This window comes from Macaca fascicularis, chromosome 9 (genome assembly GCF_037993035.2).
Source record: "Macaca fascicularis isolate 582-1 chromosome 9, T2T-MFA8v1.1".
NCBI lineage: Eukaryota > Metazoa > Chordata > Mammalia > Primates > Cercopithecidae > Macaca > Macaca fascicularis.
This window is the reverse complement of record NC_088383.1, coordinates 109,871,228-109,889,723: the sequence shown is the minus strand read 5'-3', so window position 1 is coordinate 109,889,723 and position 18,496 is coordinate 109,871,228. Positions and strand designations below refer to the sequence as shown.

Sequence of the window (18,496 nt, the reverse complement as noted above, 5' to 3'; positions counted from 1 at the left end):
CAGGTGCTCACTACCACACCTGGCTAATTTTTGTATTTTTAGTAGAGACAGGGTTTCACCATGTTGGCCAGGCTGATCTCCAACTCCTGACCTCGTGATCCGCCCGCCTCGGCCTGCCAAAGTGCTGGGATTACAGGCCTTAGCCACTGCGCCCGGGTGATACAAATGTCAAGAGTTAGAAACTTCTACATTAATCTGCATGAAGGTCCAAAGTATCTAGAGTAATACCAGAACTCTATACATAGCATCAATGATACCACTGATATTTAAAAAGTTACCAATTGAATTAACTTTGTGGAATTATCATATCTTAAATTTATGATAATTATTTAAGTGGATTTAAGCGTTAAATATGAATGGGGAAAAGAATCAGTTGGATTTGCATCCAAAAAAACCATATATACGAATGGGGAAATATTAGTATACAATTAAAATTCTGAAAATGTATACAAGTACCACCATAAACATGAAAAAAACGTTAAAAAGAAATTTAGGTATGTAAGCATTAAACAATCCCTTCTAAAACTAACTATAATAGTGATTTATCACTGTAATGAAGGGTTCAGGTACAACTAACACTGACTGTCCTGTACAACTATCTACACTATCATTTCCTTTATAATCTCTTTACATTGACTCTTTTTGCCACATTCTAAGTCACTGACATCATGGATGTGCTACATTAATTTTTTTCTGCAGTAATGTACAAATAAAATTATATTTAAAAGTTTTTGACTTGGAAATATAGTAGGAGGCAACTATAACCCTCCAAACATTCCTCTTACCCGAAATAGCCACTTTAACACAGGGACAGGACACTGGACATAGTGATAAGCAGATGTAAGGAAACCTTGTGTTGTCAAAAAAATCTGATCTGTTTTTCCCGATCTGAAAAAATAAAGTAAAATCAACATGACTATTAACTTCATGGCAAAATACTTCTACTATCACCACCACCACCATCACATCTGACATAATCAGAGAAATGAGCAAGCAAATCGTCTTCAGTCCATGGAGGTGGACTCTACACAAATATGGATGAGTTACTCATAAAACAAATTGAATTGATGGCCTAAAGCTGATCCAATCTGTTGGCTAGGCTCCATATTTAACTGGTAGACAAAGCTATATTTGCTGGTAGTGTTGAGAGACAGCCTATCAAGTCTCAGACTGGGGAAGTACTTTAAAAAATTGGCAGCAAAACTGATGTGATCTCTCTAGAGCTGAGATATCATGCACTGAGAGAAATTAGATCAGTTTGGGCATTGTGGTGGAGATTACTAGCTGCACATCCCAGCATCTATTTTTCCCTCTCTTCTTGGTAACTGAACCCTGATTTGTAGCTGCGAACACTAGCTGCCTGAAATAAACATCACTCTCTGGCTTCCCTTGTGGCCAAGTGTGGCCATATTGACTAAGTTCTATTTAACTAACTTAGAGTGTGTGGAAATGCTGTGTGGAATTTCTGGGAATTTGAACTAAAGGATGGAGCTCTAATAGCACCCGAAGCTAGGTGCTAAGAATGCTGGAGAAGAAAGATTATATGGTAAAACTGGCACTCCAGCCCTGGACTTGCTACTTTTATACTTCTTTCAAATACACTTCTTGTTTAAACCACTATTATTTTGACAGTCACTGTTATTATATACTGATCTCAATCCTAATTAATAAAGGCATGCGATGTGTCAAACAACTATCCTACACTGCTTCCTATAATTAAAGAAAAAAACATAAAGATCACTAGTAATAAGAGGATTAGGAAACTTAATAGGTCATAATAGAAATTAACCTTTTAGAAGATTATATAAGTCAGAAGTGTTTTAGAGTAATTTTTTATACATATAAAAGTAAAATGTCTATTTTTCTACTTACTTAAGAATAAGTTTTTCTACAGCACTTTGTCCAATAAAACCAGAGTCTCTTAAATCCAAGGTATACTGATTGAAAATTTTTCCAGAATTGAGGAAATTAAATATTTCTTCACCTGGATGATGATCAGGAATAGCATCAATTGTAACTGAAAATTTCTTTAGAAATTCCCTGAAACATAAAAACAAGTCAATCAATACCAAATTGTTACACTACATATACTTTTGTATTTAAAAGTTGGGTGCAAAGAAAACTATTTTTTAAACCAATGTTAATCCCAAATTAGAAGACTAGCATGAGAAAAGTATGCTTTGCTTCTTCCACTTTTTGTAGCTGTTAGTCAAAAGCCACTAAATGTGTCTACGTGAAAAGAAATAACCAGGAAGAAAAATAAAAGATGAAACTTGATCCTAACATTTGCCTTTCAAACCCATCACAGACAGATTAGAAACCTATCATAAATTATTCACTAACAGCCATCGATGGCCCATTTATTTTACAAAAACAAAACAAAAAAAAATGTAAAAACTTTAATAGGGTAAAATACATTATGAAAAATGCTATACCTGTGCTCTTCTAAGAGGCCATCCTCATCATCTGTACTGTCTTCTTCTCCAATTCTGATTGGGGATTTAATGCCTCGGCCTTGCCTTATGTCTTCTTGTAGTTGCTTCTGCAGTTCATCTAGCCTGAGAATTGGAAAGAATGTTATAACAGTTTACTCTAAGAATATTAAAAAACAGTCTTCAGTTTATATCTAAAAGCAGCACAAAGAAAACCCTTATTAAGTACCCTGGTATATGACAAATTTTGTTATACTATAGGTCAAATTATGTCTCCCAAATACATCATGATGTACAATTTTCATGAAAACAGATATATTTTAGGTGCTAGGTTTTTACCCAGTTACCAGTGTGGCATTAGAATAGTGTTCCATTGCATAAAAGACTTGAGGATTTCCATAAAGCTAGAACTTCAAGAATGATCTGTCCAAACCACTTACAGAATGGGAAAAAAACCCTGGTAAGTTAACTAGGCTTTCTAGCAGTAGTTGTCACTGTCATCATCATCACAACACCTAACACTTACCAAGCACTTAATATGTGACAGGCACTGTACTAAGGGCTTTACATATTAATTCTTTTAACCCTCACAACAACCCCATGTAGTAGTTTATACACCTTTTATAGATAAGAAAACTGACATTAGAAAAGCAAAGTAACTTGCAAGAGCTTGTAATGCAAGAATGTGGGATTCATAGCCAGAGAGTCTAGCTCCAGAGTCCTTGCTTATACTGCCTCTCCCAGATTAAGTTATTTTAAACAAGGTTCTTACCCCAGCCAGAAACAGTGGATAAGTACAGCTGAAGAGTAAATAACTAGTAAATGTACTGTTCTATCGTTACAGAAAAGGGTCAATCATTTGATTAAACTAGTACCCCTATCTTTCATTTGTGAAGTGCTCGATTTTAAAGGAGGAACTTCAGATTCCATATCACAGATCACAAGAATTCATGAAATATTTAAAGAATTTTACAATACAGACAAGTTCTCTAATTAAATTCAGAAAGGAGGAAGCTTTTGAACTACTAATCATCTGAAAAATTCCTAAAGTTAGTTACTTGGTTATCAAATTTGAGATATGTAGCACATACCAACTTCTATGTAATCAAGTCAGCTAAGATGTTAGTGAAGTTCTCCAGGGTATGTTCAAGGACATTCCTTGAATTAACAAGGAATATATTTTTCCCCTCTTACTAGCAAAACCTGTCCATAATTAGTCACATAAATTTCATTAAGATCATTATGATTCTCAACTTTTTGATCTCTCTCTCATGTGTGTGTGTGGTGGGCGGGCAGTGCGGGGAGAGCGGTGTCCATCATCATTCTAAACTTTTTCCTCAAAAGAGTAACTTGATAGAAATATTTCAGAAAATTCTACCTGTGTGAACCCCCCCACCCACCAAACAACCCAATTAAAAACAGGCAAAGAACCTGAAAAGACATTTCTCCACTTGTATAACAAATGGCCAATAAGCACATGAAAATATGTTAACATCATTAGTCATTAGGGAAGGCAAACCAAACAATAAGGAGATACCACTTTACTATTAGGATGGCTATTATCAAAACAAACAAACAAAAAACATAGAAAAAAATAATGTGTTGGCAAAGATGTGGAGAAACTGGAACCCTTGTTCACTGTTGGTGCAGATGTGCAATGGTGCAGCCATTGTGGAAAACAGTGTGGCGGTACCTCAAAAAATTAAATGGAATTACCATATAATCCAGTAAGTCCACTTATGTGTATATATGCCCAACAGAATTTAAAGGAGAGACCTGAAGAGAGATTTGTATACCCATGTTCATAGCAGCATTATTCACAGTAGCCAAAAAGTAAAAGCAATCCAAAGGTCCACTGACAGATGACTAAAGAAAATGTGTTATAGACATAATACAATGGAATTATCAGCTTTAAAAAGAATGGAAATTCTGACACATGCTACAATATGAATGAATTCTGAAGACACTGCCCTAAATGAAATAAGACAGTCATAAAAGGACAAATATAATATCACTTACATGAGGTACCTAAAACAGTCAATTTCATAGAGACAAAGTAGAAGGGTAGTTGCTGAGGGTGGGAGGAAGGGGAGAATGGGGAGTTATTGTTTAATGGATATGGAGTTTCAGTTTGGAACAATGAAAAAGTTCTGAAGCTAGATGGTGGTAATGGTTGCACAACATATAAATGTACTTAATTTTTACATGTACACTGAACTGTACATGTAAAAATGGTTAAAATGGTAAATTTTATATGTATTTTCCATTAAAAAAAACACAAAAAATTCTACCCACACTTTCGATCTAGAATTTCAGCTATCAGATACTAGTTGTAATAAACAGAGAGGAATTTATATTATTAGTTACTCCAGTATACTATAAAAACCTGGATCTTTTGATCTAGTCTATGAAGAAGAGAGCCCGTCTTACTCCTTTTTTTTTTCTTTTTTTTGAGACAGGGTCTTATTCTGCCACCCAGACTGGAGTGCAGTGACTCAATCACAGCTCACTGCAGCCTTGACCTCCTTGGGCTCAGGTGATCCTCCCACCTCGGCCTGTTGAGTAGCTGGGACCAGAGGCATGTGGCACCATGACTGGCTAATTTTTGTATTTTTTGTAGAGATGGGGTTTCACCATGTTGCCCAGGCTGGTCTCAAACTCCTGGGCTCAAGAGATCCGCTTGCTTTGGCCTCCTAAATTATTGGATTACAGGCATGAGCCACCATACCAGGCCTCTTTTTTTCATTTGAGACTGGGTCTCACTCTGCCACCCGGCCTGGAGTGAAGTGGCGCCATCACTGCTCACCACAGCCTTGAATTCCTGGGCTCAAGTAATCTTGCCTGTCTCCCAAAGTGCTGTGATTATAGGCATGAGCCACTGTGTCCAGCCAACATATCTTATTCTAACACAGTTGACAACAGAGTCCAAAATGCATGCTAATTTCTCACGATTTTTTAAAAAAGGTAAATTAAAAGTAAGCCACACAAACAAGCAGAATGTTAAATTTAGCAAATTAATCTTTATGCTAACGAACCTTTGTGTGTCTTCCATTTCCTTCACTAGACGCTCTAAGGTATTTGTGTAAGTTCCAGGATGAACATGTTCCTAAAACAAGAAAATTTAGAAATACTTTACAACATGTCTTAGTAGAAGAACTGGGATGTTTTAAGTAATTAAGGGTATGGAAGACTATTTTCTATTTCAATAATCTGGGCCAGGATAAAACCTTTCTTAAAGGATAATTTTCACCATCATGCTTTAAATTCAGTATTTTGCACTGCAGACAAATTGATTTTACTACCTATTAGGAAAGGCAGTACTTATAAAACCCTGCTAACTTTGAGATGTGACTGCAAACACTCAAGGACTCTGTGGCTACCCTGTCTTTACTTTTAAATTCTATTTTAGTAGAATTTTTACTAATTTTTAGGTGTTACCATGGAATATTAACACCTTCCCCACCAAATTTTACAGACATCTTAGAATTTAATTCAGCTTATTCCCAAGATAGAATGAAGCACTTTATAAATAAAATTGCACACCACAATCAACAACATTTCTACACACTACCTTCATTTACAGATGTGGTCTCCAAAGCAGGGGGTGTGCAAGGTGATCCATTGGGGTGCAGGAAGAAAATAATAGAACTTCTATTTATATGGAACTTCTATAGAGACTCCAGTAGAACTTAGTCTATAGTAACTTCTACGTAACTTCTATAGGAAAACACGTATTTTTCTCTTCTTCCTTTTAAATTCTGTTTTTGCATATGCTTTAGAAAGTACACAGTATCATAGTGGTACATGTAATCTAAAGGTATACATATATGTCGGGGTACATGCTCAAAAATTGTTTTTACTAATAAAAGTGTGTGTGATCAAAAGAGTTTGGAGACCACTGACTTAACAGTAATAAAACTGAAAATATGGAAACTCATTTACCAAACAAGAATTATTCCATTTTCAGTCCAATTATGAGTTATAACACTAAATTTTAAAGTAAGTTCCAAAAATCCACCCCTTTCACTAATCATCTTTCCCTCAAGTAAAGATAAATGTCACAGAACTACTTACTGTGTAGTCTGATGACTGAGATCTAAGCCCCTTGGAAAGAGCAGGAGGCTTTCCTGTAGTTGCAGGAGTCTGATTGAAGTTCAAAGCCATGATTTCTTCCAGTGACTTTAATGTTTCCTCTTCCTCATCACTGTCTAGGTTGTAACCTAAACTTTCTTCATCACTATCAAAATCACCCCTTAGTTTTCGTTTCAGTGCACTGCTACCTGCATTGGAATTTCCTGAACTCTCTCTTTCTGAAGGGGCTTTATCTGAAGGTGCTGCAGGGCTTGGGACACATGGCACAACTTCCAAAGCAGCAGGGGGAGACTTTGTAGGAGTGCCATATTCTGAGCGCAAAGGTCCCCCAGAAATTTTCCCTGAAGATACATTAGAATCAGCCTTATTAGTCTTTGCTTTGTGTTCCTTGTGTTTGGTGGATTCTGTAGAATGCCCAGAACATTCTTTAGATGAGGAACGCTCTTTATCTCTTTTAGAAACTGGAAGAGTACAATTTTTAGCATTTAATGGTACTAGAGAGGAACCAGCACTTGGAACATGGGAAAGTAAAGGTAGTTTTGTCTCCTTCTCCTTTGTCATGGAGCTAGTGGTTTTATTTTTCTGAGGGTTGCTAGCTTTTTTAATTGCAGACTTTTCCTGAGGTAAAGGTAAGTGGGGTTTCTGCATCTTAGTCTCCTTGGCACCTGCCACTCGGATTTGGTCACTATTCCTGGTAGAATGGTGGCTAGAATTTGAAGGTGCTAAGCCTGCAGAAGAGCGATCAGTTTCATCATTCGGTTCCTTGGATATATCTTCTAAGCGTAACACATCACCAGGTGTCTTCAGTGCAATATGTTTTATAAATTTTTCTTTCTGATGTGGTCCATCAGGACGCTTTTCAAGGAAGGACTCTTTTGCTTTTGGTATCATAGATTCTCTTGTGCTTTTCAGATCTGAGTCCACAGAGTTCCTTTTTCTTTTTTCAGGGAATTTATTCTGCTTAGCGCCTGCTAAAATTTAATTTTTTTTGGTTAGTGAAAAATATACTTTCCAACTTTAATAAAGTTTATTCAGTGAGTGTCTAGAATGTTTAAAATTCTAAGTATTAAGGCTGAGATTAGTCACCATGTATGGAATGCAGAAAAAGAGTTAATGTTATTTATCAACTGGATAAATGCTGGTGTCCAAGAAATTTAAAGCTAATGACAAATGCTCATTTTTAATTCCAAAGCTATGAAAAGTTTACCACCTTAACAGAATTAAAGATGCCACTCCCTAAAACAAACGACTGTATATTGGTACCAAGTTAAGGATTCCATAGGCACTTTTGGAAATTCTTTTAGACCTAGGACAACCTGGTTGCAGAAATGTAACACTTCTACATTTAAATGTATAGTACTTTAAAACACATATAGGATAAGCAGTTGAAGGCAGATAAATATTAATCTCTCATTAAAAAAAAAAAATCACAGTGTGTCCCAATGCAGTATGACTGGTGTACTTACAAAAGGGAAAATTTGGAGACAAAGACAGACATGCACAGAGGGAATACAAAGTGAAAATACACAAGGAAAAGATGCTGTGTGACTGGAGTGATGCAGCTCTAAGTCAAGAAATGCCAAAGATTGCAGGCAAAAGCCAGAAGCTAGAAGAGGTAAGGAAGTATTCTCCCCTAGAGTTGCCAGAGACATCATGGCCCTATTGATATCCTGATTTTAAACTTCTAGCTTCCAGAACTGTGAAACAATACTTTGTTGTTTTAAGACACCCTGGTTTTGGCACTTTGTTATGGCAGCCCTAGGAAACTAATGTAAGCTATGTTTATTATAGCCCCATCCTGAAGTACTTTAATAACCACATACATTTGAATGAACCAGTTTTTAAAAATTCATATTGTGGGCTGAGTGCAGTGGGCCAAACCTGTAATCCCAGCATTTTGGGAGGCCGAGGTAGGCAGACCACTTGAGGTCAGGAGTTTGAGACCAGCCTGGCCAACATGGCGAAACCCTGTCTCTACTGAAAATACAAAAATCAGCCCGGCATGGTGGTGCGTGCCTGTACTCCCAGCTACTTGGGAGGCCAACGCAGGAGAATCGCTTGAACCTGGGAGGTGGAGGTTGCACTGAGCTGAGATGGCGCCACTGCACGCCAGCCTGGGCACCAGAGCGAGACTCCATTTAAAAAAAAAAAAAATTCACTTTAACCTGGTGCAGTGGTGTGTGCCTATACAGTCCCAGCTACTCAGGAGGCTGAGGTGGTAAGATAACTTGAGCCCAGGAGTTCAAGACCAGCCTAAGTACCAAAGCAAGACTTCACCTCAAAAAAACAAAATAACAACAACAACAACAACAACAAAATTCACTATTTATACAATTGGTTATCCCCAAACCAGATTTCCCTAAATCAAATTTTCTGCACATGGACAGATGTCTCCACTCCCCAAGAGTTTGCTTGAAAAACCCAAAATGGCTAGGCACAGCGGCTCATGCCTGTAATACAAGAACTTTGGGAGGCCAAGGCGGGAGTTCGTGAGCTCAGGCGAAACCCTGCCTCTACAAAAAGTACAACCCCATCAATCCCTTCTCTACTCAGAAAATTTCTTATCTTTTGGCCATGTCCAGTGGCTCATGCCTATAATCCCAGCACTTTGGGAGGCTGAGGCAGGAGGATCACTTGAGCTCAGCAGTTTGAGACCAGCTTAGGCAACATGGTGAAACACTGTCTCAACAAAAACTACAAAAATTAGCCGGGTGCGGTGGCATGTGCCTGTAGTCCCACCTACTTGGCAGGCTGAGGTGGGAGGACTGCTTGGGCCCCATAAGGTTACAATGTGCTATAATTGTGCCACTGCACTCCAGCCTGGGCACCAGAGTGAGACCTTGTGTCAAAATAAGTAAAATAAAATAAAGCCCCCCAAAACCAAACTTGAGAGTTAAGCAGTTATGATTTGGATAGCTTGATCAACATATAATCTGAAAAATTCAATTTATAAAAATGAATTAACTAATTAACAAATGCCCTTATCTCTGTTCTTTTACAGATATCTCCCATTACTCGAGGAAATCATTCCAATCCATTCAGTTTTCCGGGGTTAAATGTCTTATAAAAAAGGACAGGGGTCACAGGATGAGAAATTAAATGACTAAACAAAAGAGAAGATTTGGGGTACTGATTACCACACTTTTAAGTATGAGATTACAAAAAATGAGCTACAGAGCTGCCAGTTTGAGTTCTGTTCCATTTTTCTAGAGAAGTCAGATAATTTAAATACAGCAAGAAATGAGGAGAAATTCCTGCTTTGCTCAGGAATTATCCAGGGTTGATCCAGGAGGAGACAAACACTGTTTGTAGAAGATGTTTAGGATAAGTCAGCTTATTACGAGGTTTCATCATCTAGAATTAGAGAAAAGTGAATTGGTACTGCAGGTAGGATCCCCTTTAGCAAGCTCTTCAGGTCAGGTGATTAATTGCAAAATGTTCATAATTATTTTTGTATCCTTTGTTCAGCCTGTAGAGAATATTTGTTTTACAACTTTTCAAATATTTCAAATATACTAATACATAAAATATTCATATAAGAGAGAGATTGAGTTGGTAAAAAGAAAGGAGGGTGGCTCACCCCCGTAATCCCAGCACTTTGGGAGGCTGAGGCAGGAGGATTGCTTGAGCCCAGGAGTTCAATGCTGCGAGTGAATTATACTCGCACCACTGCACTCCAGCCTAGGAAACAGTGAGACTCCATCTTAAGCAAAAGGAGAAATCCAATGGCCATTAATAGGTGATTGGTTATTAATCAGTTATGAAATGTACGAGCAACGGATTAAATTTCACCTCAGAATTCAGCCAAAAGACAGGGCTCTAGAAGACCAAAGGGCCAAATGCCTATGCTAACATTACTTCTGAAATCCCTGAACTTGTATGTGATTAATGATTGCGTGATTACATACATCACCATGACAATTGATAAGTGTATTAACAAGATGAGCAAGACATACCATTTGGATTTTTATTTTTATTTATTTTTTTTGAGATTGAGTACTTGCTCTGTCACCCAGGCTGGAGTGCAGTGGCACCATCTCCGCTCACTGCAACCTCCGCCTTCCAGGTTCAAGCAATTTTCCTGCCTTGGCCTCCTGAGTAGCTGGGATTACAGGCATGGGCACCATGCCCAGCTAATTTTTGTATTTTTAGTAGAGACGAGGTTTCACCATGTTGGCCAGGCTGGTCTCGAACTCCTGACCTCAGGTGATCCACCTGCATCGGCCTCCCAAAGTGCTGGGATTACAGGCATGAACCACCGTGCCTGGCCTGGATTTTTTTAATAACTTTGCCATCAGACACAATAAGCATTCTTCATGCTATCTAGAGTGAAATAACCCCTTGTCCTTTATATGCTGAAATTCTGTTGATGTTAGTCAACTGAAGTATAAATGTATATTTATTAAGAGTATAATGCTATAATTATTAGTGATTATGAAATACATGCAGAAATATTAGTAATAAAAATGTAAGTGAAGGCAACCATCATAAGTCAGCCTCTGAAAATATGTAGAAAGCATCTTTTCCAAGCAGTACTCAAAAACTTTGCTAGGTGGGATTATATAAATGAAACTTAAACTTTAGCCACCATGAATGAAATTTGCAAATCCAGGAAATCAAAAGTTTTTAAAATCTTAAGTCAGAGAAAAAAGAAAAGGAATAATGTGGTAGCCACACCACCAGTAGCAGCCCCTTATATAAAATAATATTTTGTTCTTCCATTAACTTTGGTGCAAAGTGATCATGTATTTAGTATTAAAAATGTGCAATACAGTGAGTGAAGAAGCAATCTCCTGGCTGAGAAATTCCTGTTCTTGTACAATAATGTCAAAATTCATTAAAATTTGGTCATAAAATCAGCAACATTATAAAAATAAACAAAAAACACATAAAACTTTAGATTTATTCCTGTATCCTAGAAGTTCCTTCTATTGAAGATTGATTTTACTAGTTGAGGGTGCTTGGTCAAAATGCAATGTACCTCTAAAATACAAATAAAATGAAGGAGTAGATGAAACCTGAAGGAGGAGTTAGAACTGTCTCTCTGTACTTCTGCTTTTCCATCTCTAAAAGTAAACCACCATAATAAAGTTATAAGGTTCAAATGAATTAAAAGCACATAAAATGGCATAGCACACAGTAGGTACTCAATGAAAGTCAGCTATTATTATGTCCAATGTATCTTACTGAATGTGGGAATCTCCCTGTTTTTCAAAGTGTATAATCATATCAGGAAAAAAATCTGATACACTAGACTATTAACTGTTGTTAGTTATGGAGACCTTTCATTTCTTGTTGCAAACTTCTGCAGTGTTTGTGCTTGAATCTTCTATTTTCTAGTTTTAAAAAACGATAAAATGTACTGAATTAACAGTAGGCTTATTATTTTATTTTTTTTTCAATCATTAGATGCTAAAAGTACAAACTAATGTCATGTAGATATCCTTGAAATTTAACATTAAAAAGGGATCCTTGTATTTGAAATATTAGAGAACACTGCTTTTTATTACGGTAACAGTTTCAACCTTATACAAAGCATCTTCAACATAATACCAAGACCTCAGTCTACAATTCCAAGATTATAAGATTATGTTTCCTTGATGTAGCCAAGGATTCAGGAGACAACACTGAATACCAGTATGAGAAACATACTGTTAGGAACTCCTGAAGAAGGCAGAGAAGATTCAAGACAGATTACAAATTATACATACTAGGTCAGGCATGGTGGCTCATACCTGTAATCCTAGCACTTTGGGAGGCCAAGGCAGGAGAATCACTTGAGCCCAGGAGTTTGAGATTATCCTGGGCAACATGGCGAAACCTCGTCTCTACAAAAATACAAGAAATTAACCAGGCATAGTGGCCCACATCTGTAGTCCCAGCTACTCAGCAAGCTGAGGTAGGAGAATCATTTGAACCCAGGAGGTCAAGGCTTGCAGTGAGTCGTGATGATGCCACTGCATCCCATTCTGGGTGACAAAGAATAAGACCCTGTCTCAAAAACAAACCCAAATCTTAAGTACTAGATTCAGGGACTATTCTTTTTTATTATGATTTTACCAAACTCTTAAGTAATATGAGACACTGAATTCATCCCCAAGAAGGGAACTGCATATTTAAACAAATTTGTTTTAAAAAGCAGTGCCATTAAAATGGAAATTTATTTAGAAATTCATAAATTTAATTTTGATTCTACCTGAAGTAGGTTCCCATGAATCAGAAGAGGATCTTTTTCTTGAGAGATGTTCATTTTCCTATGAGCACAATGAGATAAAATTAATTAAGTGTTGGGAACAGCAAAGAATGTGAAGGCATTCTTCCTAACATTTAAACACAAATTTCTAGATTGAATAAGGCAAGCACCCACATTTGGAGGCAAAGCCTAATGTCTATAATAAAATAAAGATCTTAAGGTTTTTATCATAAAAATTAAGGGCATTTGTATCATAAAAATGGAAAAATATCATAAAAATGAAGTCAGTTTTCATAATGCTGATTTACATTTATGTCAATAATTCAAGAATAATATTATATTAGAACAGTGTATTTTTGAGATAAGGTCTTGCTCTGTCACCCAGGCTGGAGTCACCCAGGCTGCAGTGCAAGCTCACTGCAACCTTAATCTCCTGCACTCAAGCGAGCCTCCCACCTTAGCCTCCTAAGTAGCTAGGACAACAGGCACATGCCACCATGACTGGTTATTTATTTATTTATTTTTAGTAGAGCCAAGGTCTCGCTACGTTGCTCCGGCTGGTCTCAAACTCCTGAGCTCAAGCAATCCTTCCACCTAGGCCTCCCAAAGTGCAGGAAGCAGAAGGATCACTTGAGGCTAGCAGTTCAAGGCCAGCCTGGGCAGTATAGGGAGACCCTGTCTCTACAAAAAAATACAAAAATTAGTCAAATATGGTGGCATGTACCCGTAGTCTCAGCTACTTGGGAAGCTGAGGTGAGAGCATCATTTGAGCCCAGGAGTTTGAGACTGCAATGAGACATGATCATGCCACAGCACTCCAGCATGAGTGACACAGCAAGAATGTTTACAAATAAACAAATAAGACTATACTTGCCTTAAAAAAAAAGAATGCTTATTTTTCTGACTAAAAAAGATCTTTGTTCCTGGTCTGAAAAAACTATGGATAAGAAACACTGCTTTACTGAGTTCGATGAAGGGCAACTGGAGGAAACCTAATGAAACCAGCTTCTACACAAACTGTGCATAAATATTTCCTTCAGGAAAGACATCAATGTGATGTAACAACTCTTAAATACTTTTAAATTTAGTATTCTAAATGTGATATAGCAGTAGCAATGCTAATTCAATAATTCTTACACATACCACATTTGACAGATTGTTCTTTCCAGGTATGACATCATTCTGTTTACTTGGTTCCTGCCTTGGTTTATATTTTCTTTCTATACTAGAAGATTTTAAGGAAAGATTGCTTGCTTCTGAGAAAGAATTTTCGGAGTTGATTCTCTGCTCCATTTGCTCCTTTCTCAACCTCTTTAGTTCTCGTTCTCTGCAGTAAGAAGCTAGTGACAACTGGAATTTAGCTCCCAGTGGGCTTTCTCCCGGGTGGTGCCTGGACAGGCTGCTCCTGCTGCTAAGACTTCTGGAGCTGTTCTTGAAGATGTCAGCTTCTGCTACTGTGGTCTGCTTTTTGGAGTCCGCATTGGTTTTGCCTCGATCTCTATCATTCTTCTCACTATTTTCATGAATGAATAGTGACTTCCTTCTTTCTGGGGATCGATGTTTTTTCTTTAGTGACTTCATCTCCTTTGGCAAGCGATATGAAGAAGGAACATAGATATTTGTTCCTTTGGCTAAATATTTGGAGGCTAGTGACACACAAGGCTGACGTGACTCATGTATACCATGATCTTCATGATGCTCTTTAACACCTTTCATGAAAGCTTCTATAATAGGGCTCTTTTCTGGTGGCACCCTTTTGGGTTTAGATTTTTTTGGTGAGGATAGTTTCCTTTCAAACTGCTCTGTCCCAGTGATAGACAATCTACTTCCTCCATATTTGATGTTTGATTTTTGTGGTGAATCCAACATGTGTCTCTCTAAATAGCCAATTAAAACACATACAAATTGCATGTTACTAAAAGTAAAATATTTAACATTTCTCTAAATTATTAATGTTTAAAATATAAACTATACTAATGTTACCACAAAAATTTTCAAACCAACAACTTGGATAATGATACACACTTTATTGGGGGGTATAGGAGAAATTAAGACATGATTTATTTGTTAAAAGCCTTAGTTTCATAAAGCTCTCTTTTGGTACATCATATAACCTCCCTATGGCTCTATATATTGCTGTATTAGATAATTAAAATAATATGTATTATGAACATTAAATTTTTGACTAGAATAAATTTTAAACGTAAGAAAACACAATAGCAAAAAGACTCTCCTCATGATATTTAGAACTTCAGTTTATCCTTGTTAAAAAAAAATACTGCATCTTCATTTTATTTCCAATTTTGAACACTACGTTTACTAAAACAGTTTAGAGTAGGTTTTAAAGTTGAATCTGTCTCTCTCCTCACCCCCAAATTAGCCCACAAAAAATGCTTCAACAGTGTACATACCTTGTTCTGAAGCTGGTTTGAAGAAATCTATAATTGACTGCTTCCTGAAAATAAAAGCATAATATGGCATCATATAAGCAAATATTAAAACCTCCATAATTCAGATTAAATGGAGAAAGTTAGAGTTATAAAATAAAGGCTGGATTTCACTGTTTGGTTTAACTAATAAAGTTCTGACAACGGTAACAATGCTTTGCTAAACTGTTGATTTAAAAAACAGAAAATATAACGTATCACTTCCTATAGGAGTTCATTTATAAAAATACAACTGAGGTTTATGTTATTTACAGTACTTAAACAGGTAAGACTGGTGTGTAGACCCAAGGAATCAGTACAGAATGCTTCTTAAGACCGAAATGCTCACAGCTACATGGTAAAATGCAACATCTTGGGTATAAGCACATGAACCTACTTGTTCTCTGCAGACATTGATACAAAATAACTAATTAGTATCTAAGCACAGGGGTGTTTTAAAATTCAGAATAAAAAGCTAAAAAAAAAAACCCTCAATAGATGTATGCCAAATGAATAATGGGGATTATAAAAATGGAGTAAAACCTGAACAGACTCTCATAACAAGAGTAGAACAGTAGATGGTAGAACGGCAATATGGGTGATTTGGCTGATCTAAGGAATCAGTTGAAGAGGATTTCGCTGGACAAAGAAAAGTACCAAACTTATGCTACCCTCTTTATACATTACTTTAAGATGCTAATCCAAGTAACAGCAGAAATTAGAATGAATTGTCACGACTAAATAGTTTCAAATTCTTAATTTTTTATCAAAGAATCCTTAAAATAGTTACAAAAATAACACATTGCTTGGGAAAAACACAAGGAGAAAAGGAAGAAAGTTAACAAGAATAACAAAAACCAAATTAATTTTTAAATTTCTGTACCCTAACGACTGGATTTTTCACTATCTGGTTTAACTAATCAAGTTCTGACATTGGCAATAATGCTAAAGTGAAATAGGAATCCATTATCAGAATTCACATTCTGATTTGTTCACTGTATTTAGAGGTGTCAGCTGCAAAAAGTGGGATGTTATGATATGCTGAGCAAAAAATTAACTTTCTGGTAAATTTTGCTAAAATGTATCATTTTACTGAAAGAGAATAAGCTATAGACTATTGATTTTCCTAAACATTCATCCACTATGAGGTTGGAATGCTCAGTGAAAACTCCAACAATTCAAGCTTCTTGAAGGTTACGCTTATTGTACACTTTACTGGTCACATTAGAAGAGCAATGCACATCTTTACTGGTTTACCAAGTCCATCATGCTTGTTTGAGATGTTGGTATAAAAGCTGAGTGCTTATGAGATGAATATGAGTGACAGGCTATGGAAGAATATATGCATTTGCTTACATAAATTACACTAGGCAAATTAACTCCACCAGAGTAAATGCTGGAGGTTCTGCAAAGAGGAGAAGGATGACGCCTTGTTATTGATTGAGGAGAGATGGGAAGGGACCCAGAAGCAGCGAATTTGTTGCAAACAACATCATTCTAAATGTATTTTACTAAATGTAACACTGTATCTCTTCCTTGAAATATTGGACCTCAGACTCCTCTTTGATTAATACATCAGAAAGAGAAAAAATGGTTTTGGGTAAAACATACAAGAAACCTGTAAAATAACCATGAATGTAACTTTCAAGAGGTAAGTTCTCTAAGTTCATATGCACACAAATGTCCACTGCTTATTTAATAACTGGCTAAAAAAAAAACCACCACAATTATAACGGTTTCACAAACCCTTATCTGAACCTTCTGAGGCCAAATGTGTTTTAGAATTCTGAATTTATCAGATTTTAGGAAGCGGATAACTTGGATGTATTATGGAAAGTCCCCAGTGGGGTCTGGTGCTGCAACCTGTAATCAAACCCACTGATATTTCTCCAGCAAAACATGAATATTCCCACTTAATGGGATAAAGACCACAAACAGCCTTACATTAGCTCTGGTCACGTCTGGCTGCCAAGTAAGATGTGGTACCAAATTTACTGAAAACGTTTGGTTTTCATAGCTTTCTGGCTTTCAGAGTTAAGATAAGGGATTGCGGGCCTGTACCACAGTATTAGAACATGAATATTATTAAAACTTATTACAATTTAACTTAAAATAAAAGACAGTACCAAGTTCGTAGGGAATTTAAACATGTTTTATTGTCAGAGGATGTCATTAGATGAAACTCCCCATCTCATTACATAGCTCCCACAAAATCTTTACAAAAAAATTGGCCTCTTGGAGAGGCGTGAAGTTACTGAAAGAGAAAACACGTCACATTCCAAATCTGTAAGTTCTTTTAAGTATGAATTAGCGTGCACGCTGGACTACAAAGTAATTCGTGGAAGGGATTCCCTCATCACAGGTTACATAATTTCACCCACAACATAGAAAAGGTTTATATTACTAAACCACTAGCATCAGTAGAACTGGGAAGGTACAGAAAACGACCTAAATATGCATTAAGCAGTTAGGGTCCTGGGTCAAGCTCTTGCAAAGGAAAAAAATCACGTTCTTTCTACCTAAGGCGGGTTCTCCGTAGCTGTCCAGGCTGGTGGTCACTAGACCAAGAACAGCTGCCCAGCTACAGAGAAGCAAACTCCAACTCCCAGAAGCCCCTGCGCGGAGGCGGGGCGGGGGTTTGCCAGGCCCCGAAACGCCAACGCCTGAGCTCGCGGAGGATGGCGGGAACTGGAAGAGCGGCGGTCTGCAATCCTCCCCTCATACCCTTTCCCCCGCGACCCGGCCCCTTCTCAAGCCCTCTGCACGGTACCTGTCCCCAGGACTTTCTGTTCTCTTTCCCGCTGCAGCATGGGCGGTACTACCGGGTCTCAGATGGCAGCGCGGGGGCGACGACCCCGGGGCTGGGGATGAGGGGAAACCTGGCCTAGCGGGCATGCAGCGCCTTGTCATGTCGGCGCCGCTGGCGACGGCGGCATGAGCCGTGGCTGGAGAAGTTGGGTGCGTGGTTGCCGTCTTGCTGCTCGGACTCGGGGAGGCTGTCGGAGCAGAGGTGGGCGGCACCCCCTTCTCTCTTCATGGCGGTTCTCTCTTCGGAAGTGACTCCGGTGTGAGCGGGAAGGAACCTGAGGACCAGTAAGGGGCGGATCTTACTTCATGAGTCACGTCTTGATTGGTTGGCACGGTGGTCATTTCGGTGGTGGCGCAATAGGAAGCCGCAGCCTCTCTGGAGAAGGCGGGGCTTGGGGACGGGGGAGGAAGAAAACTCCCCCTCCCACCCCGTCACATGCACCGAGGGCGCGCGCCTCTGGTCCGGGCCGCCTCGGCCTTGGCGGGCGCGCGGGGGCGGAAAGGCGCGGGCAGCCGCTGGCGCTGCGGCAGCTGACGACACCCGC

General features: G+C 38.1%; 1 protein-coding gene across 6 annotated transcripts in view; it reads right to left on the bottom strand.

Annotated features, from left to right (window-relative positions):
• SLF2 (SMC5-SMC6 complex localization factor 2) overlaps nt 1-18,204 on the bottom strand; it is a 51,771-nt gene extending 33,567 nt beyond the window's left edge. For 4 of the 6 annotated variants that reach the window (XR_012418084.1, XR_010578066.1, XM_015456589.3 and 1 more), the window contains exons 1-9: nt 17,914-18,204; nt 15,129-15,172; nt 13,861-14,594; nt 12,721-12,778; nt 6,507-7,495; nt 5,468-5,538; nt 2,436-2,558; nt 1,873-2,040; nt 786-888 (exon numbers count right to left, since the gene is read on the bottom strand). Coding sequence is in view for 4 of the 6 variants with exons in the window: in XM_015456589.3 (XP_015312075.2) it covers nt 786-888; nt 1,873-2,040; nt 2,436-2,558; nt 5,468-5,538; nt 6,507-7,495; nt 12,721-12,778; nt 13,861-14,594; nt 15,129-15,172; nt 17,914-18,053 (2,430 nt within the window). In the remaining 2 variants the exon portion in view is untranslated. Of the gene's footprint in view, nt 1-785; nt 889-1,872; nt 2,041-2,435; nt 2,559-5,467; nt 5,539-6,003; nt 7,496-12,720; nt 12,779-13,860; nt 14,595-15,128; nt 15,173-17,913 lie in introns of those variants that run through there. The other 2 variants (XM_005566216.4, XM_065521293.2) reach the window with 2 other exon arrangements.
• Nucleotides 18,205-18,496: the final 292 nt, after the last annotated feature.